Source organism: Mirounga leonina, unplaced genomic scaffold, assembly GCF_011800145.1.
Source record: "Mirounga leonina isolate KUSES-001 unplaced genomic scaffold, KU_Mleo_1.0 Mir_94, whole genome shotgun sequence".
Classification (NCBI taxonomy): Eukaryota; Metazoa; Chordata; class Mammalia; order Carnivora; family Phocidae; genus Mirounga; species Mirounga leonina.
In genome coordinates this window covers 26554378-26566600 of record NW_023270855.1, presented here as the reverse complement: position 1 = coordinate 26566600, position 12223 = coordinate 26554378, and the positions used below count along the sequence as shown (strand labels likewise).

Below are 12223 nucleotides of genomic sequence, written 5' to 3'. Positions count from 1 at the left end.
TAGACCTTCTTTGATTTCTTTCATCAATATTTCAGAGTTTGTAGCATATAACATCCTGTATATGTTTTGTTAGATTTACATGTAACTGGTGTTTTTCTGGAAGTAAATGTGAATTATATTTTATTTTGAAATTTGTTGTCCACATGTTCATACAGATATACATGCATGCTTATATCTTGTGATCTTGCTGAACTCACTTATTCTAGAACTTATTTTGTATATATTTTGTAATTTTGGACATTTCTTGTGTACATTCATGTAATCTGCACTGAGGGATAGTTTTATTCCTTCTTTTTCAATATGTAGGTCTTTTATTTCTCTTTCCTGATTTATTATCCTGGCTAGAACTTCCAGGATCATGTTGATTAAGAGAGGTGGGAACTGAGGTGGCTCCTCAGTTCGTTAAGCAACCGACTCTCGGTTTCAGCTCAGGTCATGATCTCAGGGTTGTGAGACTGAGCCCTGTGTGGGACTCCAAGCTCATTGAGGAGTCTGCTTGTCTCGCTCCCTCTGTTCTTCCCCTCCCACACATTCTCGCCAATAGATAAGTGCAATCTTAAAAAAACAAAACAAAACAAAAAAAGAGTGGTGAGAGCGAACATCCTTGACTTGTCCCTAATCTTGCAGGGAAAGTTTTTTTTTTTTTTTGTCTTTTACCACTAAGTATAATGTTAGCTGTACATTTTTGGTAGATATTATCAAGTCAAGAAAATTCCCCTCTGTTCTTATTTTTCTGAGAATTTTTATCACGAATGAGTGCTGAATTGTGTCAAACACTGCATTGATGAATACGATCATGTGATGTTTTTTTCTTTAGTATCTTAATATGGTAGATTATATTTAGGAATTTTTCACATATTGAACCAATCTTGTATCCCCAGGATAATTCCCACTTGGTCATGGTGTATAATTCTTTTTCTTTTCTTTTTTTTTTTTTTTAAAGATTTTTATTTATTTATTTATTTACTTATTTATTTAAAGAGAGAGAGAGTACGTGGCAGTGGGGGAAGGCAGAGGGAAGGAACCTCCAGCAGACTCCAAGATGAGCATGGAGTCCAATGCAGGGCTCGATCCCAGGACCCCGAGATCATGACCTGGGCCAAAACCAAAAGTCAGACACTCAACTTACTGAGCAACCCAGGCATCCAACTCTGTAGTTTTCTTTTTTCTTAGACTGGCCTTGTTTTTTTGGTAACAAGGTAACAATAGCTGCATAAACATAATTGCTAAGTGTTCCTCTACTTCTATTTTCAGAAGGAGACTGTGTAGAAATGTAATTCTTTGAGCAGTTCTCCAGTGAAACCATCTGGGCCTGGAGATTTCTTTTTCACGAGTTTTTAAATGACAAATTCATTTTCCTTAATAGTTATAGAGTTAGTTAAATTATCTATTCCATATTGGATGAGTTGTGGTAGTTCATGCTTCTCACGAAATTGGTCCATTGTATCTAAGTTGTCAAATCTATGTGTATAGATTTGTTGGCAGCACTCTCTGATTACCTTTAATGTCTTTAGGGTCTGTGGTGATTCCCTGTTTAATTCCTAATGCTGGTAATTTGTGTCTTCTCTAATTTTTTTTCTTTGTCAGTTTTGCCTTGTTACTGTTCACTGAAGAGCAGACCTTCAACTTCAATCTATTTGAGTATAACAGATTTACTTATACTTTTATTTATTTTATAGTTTAATTGGCCTTTTCGTTTTTCTTTTTTAGTGGTACATAAAACTGTGGTAAATCTTAACAGAGAATATTGATAATAGAGCCAACGTGCAGCATTTTAAAAATTGACTATTACTCATTAAAAAATTATTATTATCTTAGATTTTTTAGAATGGTTACAACCGTAGATTTTTCCATTTTTAGTCAAGGTTATTTATTAAATGTTTAACTTTAATAATATGTATTATATATGTATATATATATATGTATATATATACACTAAGTATATATAAGTTTTATAATTTTGAAAGACTTTTCATATCCGTGTAGAGTAATACCCCCTTATCCACAGGGGCTAAGTTCCAAGACCTCCAGGGGATGCCTGAAACTGTATATTGGACTGAATCCTACATACACCATGTCTTTTCCTATACATACATACCTATGATGAAGTTTAATTTATAAATTAGGCACAGTGAGAGATTAACAATAACTAAAAGAGAACAATTATAACAATAAATGATAAGAAAAATTATATGAATGTGTCCTTTCTCTCTCTCAAAATGCCTTAGTGCATCTACTCACCCTTCTTGTAATGGCGTGAGGTGATAAAATGTCTATGTGGTAAGATGAAGCGAGGTGACTGACAATATGCACTGTGATGTAGCATTAGGCTACTACTGATCTGACAATATGTCAGGAGAAGCATCTGTTTCCAAAACACAGTGACCACGAGTAACTAAAACCATGGAAAGCGAGACTGCAGATAAGGGTGGGGGTGAGGGGGGGTGGTTTCCATATTCTCAAATTTTAATCCATGTAGTTGCACCATGTTTAAAAAAAAACAACAAAAACAACAACAACTTAAAATGGATCAGAGACCTAAGTGCAAACTATAAAACTTCTAAAGCAAAAATAGCAGAAAATGACAGCTTTATAACTTTGATTTAAGCAAAAATTTCTCAGCCAGCACACTAAAAGCACAGCCCACAAAAAAAAAAACCCTGATAAATCAGACTTCTTCAAAATTAAGAACTCTGGAAGACACAGTCAAGACAATGAAAAGAAAATTCAGGCTTGGGGAAAATGTTCACAAACCAAAAAAATGATACAGGAACTGTATCCAGAATGTATGAAGAACTCTGAAAACACAACCAAAAACAACACAAAACAAAAAACAACAACAAAAAAACCCCTGCCACCCAATTAAGAAAAAATAAGCAGAGGATTTACCTCTTCTTAATGGCTCAATATATTCTTTATATACTATGCCATTATATATACACCAAAATGTAGTGTCCCACTATTTATAGGGAAATTAACCTTATGCTTCGTCAAGCTCCTCAGACTCAATGATTAGGATGCTATGCTAATTGTTTTTCTGGACAAAGCTGGTTGAATTGTATAAAAGAATACCATGAGCCCGCTCTGCTCCGTGGGAGGCCTGCTCTCCCTCTCCCACTCCCCCTGCTTGTGTTCCCTTTCTCACTGTGTGTCTCTCTCTGTCAAATAAAGAAATAAAGTCTTGGGCGCCTGGGTGGCTCAGTTGGTTAAGCGACTGCCTTCGGCTCAGGTCATGATCCTGGAGTCCCTGGATCGAGTCCCGCATCGGGCTCCCTGCTCGGCAGGGAGTCTGCTTCTCCCTCTGACCCTCCCCCCTCTCATGTGCTCTCTCTCTCATTCTCTCTGTCAAATAAATAAATAAAATCTTAAAAAAAAAAAAAAAAAGAAAGAAAGTCTTTAAAAAAAAAAAAAATACCATGATCCCGCGACCAGTCCTTCTAGATGTAATTTACCAGTGCAGCCACTAGAGAGTGGGAAGGAAGGGGGAAGACAGAAAGGAAGGGAAGTTCAGGGAGGAGGAATGGTATACTTTACTCTATAAAATAGACTTCTCCATTTTCGGTGTAGGCCATCTCCCAGTTCTCAGGTAGAGGACCTAAATTATCCTCTGCACAAAGAGGTAGGTATTGAGGGAACTTCTGAGAAGCGTCCGTGTTGGGGGCAGCGACGATGCTAGTATTCACAGGCAGTAGGGCTGCTTCTTGGAGAATGTGCTCTTCTTGGTCACCAGAATCGGCTGTTAGGTTGCAGGGAGTTAGAGAGAGAGAGAAAAGAAACTCATCAATCATATCCCAAACCAGGGAGTTCACTACTGTCTGCATCTATATTTTCAAAAGCCCTCACTCTTTCCTAATTGCTGGCCATCAACTCTATTCCATTTTATTTAGATGGAAGTTCTTTCAACAGAAAACATCCAAGTGACATACCACAGTTATTATACCTAGAAAGAGAGACGAGAAAGACATGCTCAGATACTGCATTGCTCGAAATCTTGGAAATGCCAAAGAAGAAACAAATTCATGACTCAAAACCTCAAGTCTCTTGTACTAATAAGGCCACTGAAACACAGACTGAGCCATACTCTTGCTATTAGGTATCATTTGGTTTCATGACTCCGTGGGCATCGGAGAGCAAGAATAAAGTCCATGCTGAAAACACAGATACAGTGGCATCATTACCATTTTTGGATCGATTATTTAAAACATTTTTGGTAGACAGTGGCAAAGATCAAAGGCTGACACATCAAACTGGAAAGTATACAAGTAACTTTAGAATATAGACACAGCTATACCAGTGAGTCAGATGCAAGCCTCTTTTGGAAAAGTGAGGGGAATGTTCCTGTGAAAACCAAGACAGTTACCCCAGAACAGGATCACGTGGGTGGACTAACTTGACTTGGGTCTTAAAAGAAGACTCTAAGTACGTGAATCTCCTTGCCTTCTTATTAACTAGAAACATCAAGAGGTGATGTCAACAAAGTATCCACAAAAGGCACTGTTGACATTCTGGCTGAATTTTTATAGAGGCCAAGAATATTAAACATCATTCTCCATGGGGCTTTAAAAAATAATAATCGGGGGTTGTAGTTATTTTCTATCTCCCACAGTAATTCTCCTATAGACATTTCTGATTTCTGAAAGCAGACTGAGGAATAATAAAAGGCTGTTTTCCACTCTTTCTCTGATGAGTTGCGCCCAATGACGCAGATGAGAATGAAGGTAATTCAACATTTGGAAGGAGGACATGTCGAGCCTACTAAACAGGCACCTCCACCAAAAATCCACCACCATTGAAGAGGCTGCCTTGCATCTCTCCCATCTTTTCCTAGAACCCCCTCTCAGACCTCCCTTTAGAAATCCGTCCATTCAAGGTCCTGGTGGTCTAGATGGGGACTGACTTAAACCTACTCCTAGGTCAGGTGGTGTTTCTAAGTCACATTATCACTCTTGCCTTTGTGATCGGATCAGGCACATGATCCAAAGCAAACCAATGAATGTCAGGCATAGACGTGTTTGCTGGAATTATCCTCTTGATGCTGAAATTGTTAAGCTGACAGATTCTCATGCTGTAGGTGCTCGTGGCTATCTTGACACAGCTTGGCAAGACCTGCCTTAGAATTAAGCCTACACAGAGGAAAGCCGAAAGGAAAGGTAGAGAAAGTCACCAAATGGCCCTAATTGAGTCACTGATTCCATGTACTCCTGGCCTCTTCAACTGCTTGATCCTCTAAATTCTTGCTTAAGCCAATTTGAATTGGTTTTACAATTTGTATCCATGACTGCAGATTAAGAAAGCAACTAGAATTCTGAAGGAGAAAAAGGAAATTAGGCCAACATAGAAGAAACATTTTGAAATTACTGATCAATAAAAAAATAAATTCAAAACTTGGCAAGATTTCAAAGAGTCACCCTTACTTCTCTAGGAGCCAAGGTATATTCATTTCTGATGTTGTTAGAATGTACACTTCTCACATTTATAAGTGGACATAACAATCACCTGGAGAGATGCTAACATGCTGATTCTGACTCCCTACTACAGAGAATAGGTTTGGGAGAAGGTTCCAAAATGTGCATGTTGAAAGCACCCAGGGATGGAGATTCAGGTACAAGAATCATACTTGGAGGACAGAGATAATGAATTCTCAAAAGAATCACTAGAACCTTCAGCTTCTAGGAGGGGTTCTGTCCTCCTGCCAGAGTATGGGGCAAACTCCTGGGTCTGCCGTGCCAGGTCCGAGGCACAAGTGATAGGTCTGGAGGGGGCACTGGAGAGAGCACAACCTGTCTGAGTGGAGCAGGGAACGCAGTGCCAGGTAATTAGCATCCTGAGGAAATGTGGACTCAGTGAGTCCAGATCTCTGATTTTTCAAGACAAGATAGGAATCTCTATTTTTATCCAAAAACTCCCAATATTTCAATCACAATTCCTTTAAAAAAAATAAAGCAATATGGCACAACCAAAAAGAGAGAGGGAGAGAGAGAGAGAGAGACTGATTCTAAGCACTGACTCAGGAGCCAGACTGCCTGACTTTGAATCCTGGCCTCACCCTTTATTAACGTGGGCAACACACTTACTTAACCTCAGTATGCCTTGGCTTCCTCATCTATAAAATGGGGATAACACAGCAAGCCCATGAGGTTGTGAGGAGGACTGCAGGAGTAAAGCACTCAGGACAGCGTCTAGCATACAGTTAACAGTATTTATTAGCTGCCATCATCATCAGTTTCTTCATCAGCATTATGATTAACCTTTGTTGCCAGGTCAGATCTGGCCCTCAGCAAACTGGCAGGAAAAGGAAGCATGTGACATCAGACCACAGACGAAATCATAGGTTTGCCTATTTCTAGCGGTGTAACTTCGGAACAGACTGATTACCGTTCTGAGGATCTGTTTCCTCATCTGTAAAATGGGAATGACGCATAAGCCATGAGAACTGAAGGACTGAGGACACATAAAATGCTTGCCAAAGCGCCTGGCACCCAGCGTGGGCATCATGTGTGCTCGGGACTGGGACCTGCTTCTGGAAACGCGAATGTACCAGAGCCAGTGATCATCCTCTAACACGATATTTAAGAGCTAGAGAAGTACCAGGACAATGGATGACATTCGATAACTTTACCTAAGAATTTTAATTAACCCATTTTATTTTTAAAAAGTATTTTATTTATTTATTTATTTGAGAGCGAGAGAGAGAGCACAAGCAGGGGGAGCAGCAGAGGGAGAGAGAGAAGCAGGCTCTCCACTGAGCAGGGAGCCCAATGCAGGGCTTGATCCCAGGACCCTGGGATCATGACCTGAGCCGAAGGCAGATACTTAACCAACTGAGCCACCCAGGCACCCCGATTAACACATTTTAATAGAAACTGGATATAACAAGAAAAGGTTGTGGCAATAGGTGGGACATAGATATGAAATGATTTAGCTTAACATGGGAATATATGTAATTTGTTAAAAAAAAAAAAAAAAAAAGAAGAAGAAGAAGAAGAAGAATGCCCTGCCAGGGTTCCAGAACCTCAACTATGGGAAGGGAATATTAGCGCAATGGCAAAATATCTAAGTAACTGTAACTTCCTAAGGAAAAATGCATATCCCTCTAGCGATTGGACCTTATTTTAAATTATCCAAATATTTTCTTATTTTATATATTTTTCATGTCTTCTTAAAAAAATGCTTTGAGGTATGATTGACATAAAAAGCTACAGATATTTTCTATCAAAAGATTTTTTTAGCTTCACTAAGGTATAACTGACAAAACTGTAAGATATTTAAAGTGTACATCATGATGATTTGATATGTGTATACACTGTCAAAGGATTCTTCCAATCTAATTGAGTAACCAAAAAAAGCTATAGATATTTAATGTAAACAATTTGATGTATTTGGCTTTCTGTGTCTTCTTTCCAGTTCAACAGAACCTTAAACAACCTCATTCTCTCAAATAAAATGAAAAGTCCAACGATGAGAGGCTGGGACAAAGTACAGACTTACAAATTCATAGTCCTAATCATGGCTTTGACTTCGACATATGCTCTGATTTTAGAAAATCTTTCATTTGATTTACCAAACATTTAGGAGCACTGCTATCACTCTCTTACGAAAGGTTGCCAATGGATCCAAACAGGATAGGTAGAAGGGGTTATTGGAACACAGGCTGACTGAGGAACAAGGAAGCCTGGTTCTCCCACTGTCTAGTGGGGGAACACACACTGTTCCTCAGTATTCTCATCTGTAAAATGGGGAAGGTAATGCCTAGGTTGCTTAGCTCTCAGCATTTCCAGGTAGTTTATAGGATACATGTGAAAATGACTTGTAAGCCATAAATGAACATAACTTTTTCACTTATAGTAAGTAAGAAGCTCCCAAACATTTACATACACATACGCATACTTGGGGGCTTTTGAAGGTGACTCTGAGAATATACGCTGTTGTCAAAAATACATTTCTGGAGCCTATAATTCATGATCTCTACTTATAGATTTAGGTACATCTCTGCACACAGAGCTAATAAACTCGATTTAAAACACAAATGGCACACTGGATGAGCATGTGGGCTCTGAAGTCAGCTTTTGGGGTTGCAATGACAGCTTTGACACTCACTGGCTTTGTGATCTTAGACAAGCTATTAGACCTCCCTCGTATATGTGTAAAAAGCTTAGCAAAGTGCCTGCCACATAGCCCTGAGAAACATTAGCTCTTAAAGTAATATCATCTCTTGACATTCCAAAGCAATGTTTTATCATTGCTTACTAATGGAAGAGAAGCATTAGCAACCTCATGTTCAGTAATAGGGGGACTGCTGGGAGAAAAAAAAAGCCTCGAAACGTAATTAAATAACATTTGATGTCTCTTAGAGGGGGTTAATGGATGAACCAGCTACTTTTTAGTTGTGATGGTTTGTTACAGATTTTCCAATTTGTCTAAAACAAGGTCCTTATACAAATGCTTTTATTTAGTGTAAGTAACTGTGTGCTTTGGTCAGCAGTGTAACTCTACCTTCATGAAGCACATATAAAGAGTGTTCATTCTCAAGGGCTCCTGTAGGTCCATAACTGAGGCACAGTTTGTAGACGACTGGCCTGTTGCTTTGTGCTCAACAGTCAGTTCTGTGGGAAGTATCTGGGATGACTTTTCATTGCTCAGGTCCTGCCTCAGTCATGGACGATGGGAAGGAATTGTGGCCACCTCCCCAGGATGCTTCTGGCCACAAGTCTCCTGCTCTTTTGCCTGCAGACATTCCCAATATTATTCAGGCATGTTATTTAGACATTTCATACCTCCTTCGAAAGACCCAAAGCAGAAGTCAGCTAAGATAGCAGCAACAGCATGTTAATTAAAAATATCCCAGTGAATATTTTTAATAGCTCCACCGTGTTTCTCTGTTTGTATAAGAAACTCATTCCTTTATCATAACTCTTCCAACCAGGAGCCAAGACTTCATTATGTTGCTGTCACTCTATTCTCCAAGTGGCTGGTCGATTGCTACTTAAAGTGGTTCAGAGAGCAAAATGCTTTGGCACAGCTAGTTTGATCCACATATCATAGACTGGCTAGTGTCAATTATTTGAAAGAATTTATATGAGTTAGGGTACGACAGGTTGTCAGCTGTCATAGTTGTAGTTTGGTAAATGAGGAGGCACTTACTCAACATACTGAGGATGCCCATCACATGTATATCTGAAGATCATTTCTCTCTGCATCCTATCGACTTTCTTGGTGTTAAGGACAGGAAGCTAAGGAAGACAATAAGGTGCCACTTGGCTTTTGTGTGGGTGTGTGCAGAATAAATGATCAGACTGATTTCAGCAATGACAACCTGGGCCCCAAAGTTTTTCTTTGATGCCAGGATTTCAAGGGAGTATTCAATGGGGTCAGAATTTCCGAGGCGTGGCTTTTAGAGACAAAGATTTGTAGTAGCTAGAAACAGGAAGAGCATGAAAACCTATAGTCAACAATTCCTACTTTATACCAAGAAATCTACCTAATAAATAGAGGAAAAATAAGGGCACACAGATTTCTTGGGGACCATCCAGTCCTCGTGGCAGAACTATTCAGTGCACATCACTCTGAAGGTCTTACTTCGTTGCCCACAACCATGTTTTGGGTTATATTATGATTCGTTATCCTTATTTGTTGAAAGATCAAGACATTATAATGTTAGCTACTTTTTAAAATATTAACTTTTTTTTCATGATTTGCTTTCATATCAGTGAGGACTACTATACATGAATCAAGTATTTCTTTTTTTTTTTTTAAGATTTTTTTTATTTATTTATTTTGAAAGAGAGAATGAGAGAGAGAGAGCATGAGAGGGGGGAGGGTCAGAGAGAGAGGCAGACTCCCCGCTGAGCAGGGAGCCCGACGTGGGACTCGATCCCGGGACTCCAGGATCATGACCTGAGCCGAAGGCAGTTGCTTAACCAACTGAGCCACCCAGGTGCCCTGAATCAAGTATTTCTAAGTAAATGAAATGAGCTGCTTTCAATAAATGCATATGTAAAAGATGGTAAATTTCTCCTAGCTATTACAACTACAGGTCAGCCCCTGGCCTAACCATTCTAATTGGAAAATGGAAATTTTCGTGGAATCAAGTTCTTGGAGCTGGAAGGGGGAACTTAGATATGATTTAACCTTAGCCATTTTACACATGAGAGAAGTTAGATATTATGTTCATAATAAGACAACTATCGAGAACCAAGAAGCTAGGATAACAAACTAGGTCTTCTCTTCTTTATCCAATGCTTCTTGCAGAAGGGGTGGGTTACTGTTATGACAATAAAACCATCAAAAATTATTTTAATTGTCAGCTTGAAGAATTTTAGGCTTCTGGGTTTAATGAATTAGAAAACTTCAGAGAGGCCTATACGGGCTCTAGAAAGCATTCAACTAATACAAGCATTTTTCTAAATATTCTGTTAGATTTGCTAACTCAATACAGAGCTTAACTAATTTCCCCTTTATTGGAACTGAGTCTAATCAAGTAATGACTGAAATGTGGTGATGTCAGGAAAGGTCACGAAGAGAGGGTTAGATCTCATTTGCTGCAAGTACGTAACTACTCCATAGCGATACTCTAAAATATTGAAGAAATTACTTAAGCAGAGGTAAAATAGGAGAAACAAGCCTTCTTCAAAGTCACCATATTATAAACTGGAGTGACTCATGTTTTATACAGTTGCTACATCTTGAGTTACTATAAAGTGAAAAATATTTTTGAACAGTTCTGGGTCACTACATTAACTCAAGAAATATACATCATAACCTCTGTGAAAGGTGCCCCTAAGAATTGTGCAAGACCCAGCCTGCAATAGTCTCACCCAGAGGCACTGTCCTTGAAGATCCCCTCATAAGATACAGTATACCTAAGCTTCACCCTCTCCCACTCCCCATGCCTGTATTCCCTCTCTCGCTGTCTCTCTCTCTGTCAAATAAATAAAATCTTTAAGAAAAAAATAAGTGGATAATGCAATGAGTAATGTATGATATATAATATAGAATACATATGTAAGATATAATCAAGTATTTATTATTTTTCCATCTTTCTCCATTTGCAGGCAAATGGAAAAATTGCACAAGTTAACTGAACACAGTATACAGTTCCATTATAATCTCTACTCACAAAGGCAGGAGATAAAAGGATGCTGCTAGCCTTCCATACAGCATCAATGGAAATTAAACTGTTAAACAAATTCTCATATTTCTCTTTATAAGCCATCAGGCATAATTATGGAACAGTGTCAAGACCAAGAAATAAATGAACAAAATACAAATATTCTTAATACATATTTTGAAGAGAAGGAAACAATGCTGATTATTCTTGATTCCCTTGTACAGACATTTCCCTCTAGCCCCTTTAAGATATGTTGGCGAAGTTAAAATAGTCCTGCAAAGAAGCATGAAAAATAGATTAGGGAAAAGACCACCTCCTCCCCAAGTCTTGAGTGGTCAGTTTGAATTGTGTCAACCCTTCCAAACAGTTTTTGAGAATAGACACCTTCTCTTCACTCTCTGCAAAAGCCTCGCACCACCCCTTCCCCCGAGGCCATCAAGGGGGAAGGTGGTCTGGTCTTTACCTGTAAAGCTGCTGTTCATTTCAGGAACGTCATCCTCCTCCTCATTCTCTGCATGGACTATGCCAGCATTTTGCATATCATTGTAGGACTTGGTTCGCTTTGGGGTCGACTGCTTGGAGCCAGATTGAAGGCTTTGCAAGGCATCCGTCGTGATCACTTTCCCACTGACTGGCTGGCTAGGAGGTTTGGGTGTCCCATAATAGTTTCCTAGGTGATGGAGAGACAAATTTGCATGTTTTAGAAAAAATACCTTTTTTTTCCCCCAAGACTTCACATCCGAATCTCTCAGCACATTAAAAAAAAATTTTTTTTTTAACTAGAAAACCAGAACACACTGTATTTCATTTCTGGAATAGGTTACAAGAGACGTTGTTCCTACCCAGCTAGACATGGTGATTTCAGAAGTCAGGAGGAAAGCTGCATTGTTTAGTTGCGAAGAACCTCCTACTAGGGCTAAAAACAAAGCTGGCTGTACTGGATAGCAAAACTTCATCCTCATTACATTTGAAATTCAATTGGTCACCTTTTTATATAATGCTGAATCCAATTTAGAGTTAGCTTCAGAGAAAATAAAAAATTCATTACTGCCAGCACCCTTACATGCCTACAAAGTCAAGGTCACCTTTCCTTAATAAGTGGACTCCATAAGAGGG

At 38.9% G+C, this 12223-nt stretch overlaps 1 protein-coding gene across 9 annotated transcripts in view; it reads right to left on the bottom strand.

The window, feature by feature from the left end:
• MAGI1 (membrane associated guanylate kinase, WW and PDZ domain containing 1) overlaps nt 1–12223 on the bottom strand; it is a 615689-nt gene that overhangs the window by 102676 nt on the left and 500790 nt on the right. For all 9 annotated transcript variants that reach the window (XM_034998455.1, XM_034998457.1, XM_034998458.1 and 6 more), the window contains exons 4-5: nt 11571–11777; nt 3535–3736 (exon numbers count right to left, since the gene is read on the bottom strand). In XM_034998455.1, coding sequence (XP_034854346.1) covers nt 3535–3736; nt 11571–11777 — 409 coding nt within the window. The remainder of the gene's footprint in view (nt 1–3534; nt 3737–11570; nt 11778–12223) is intronic.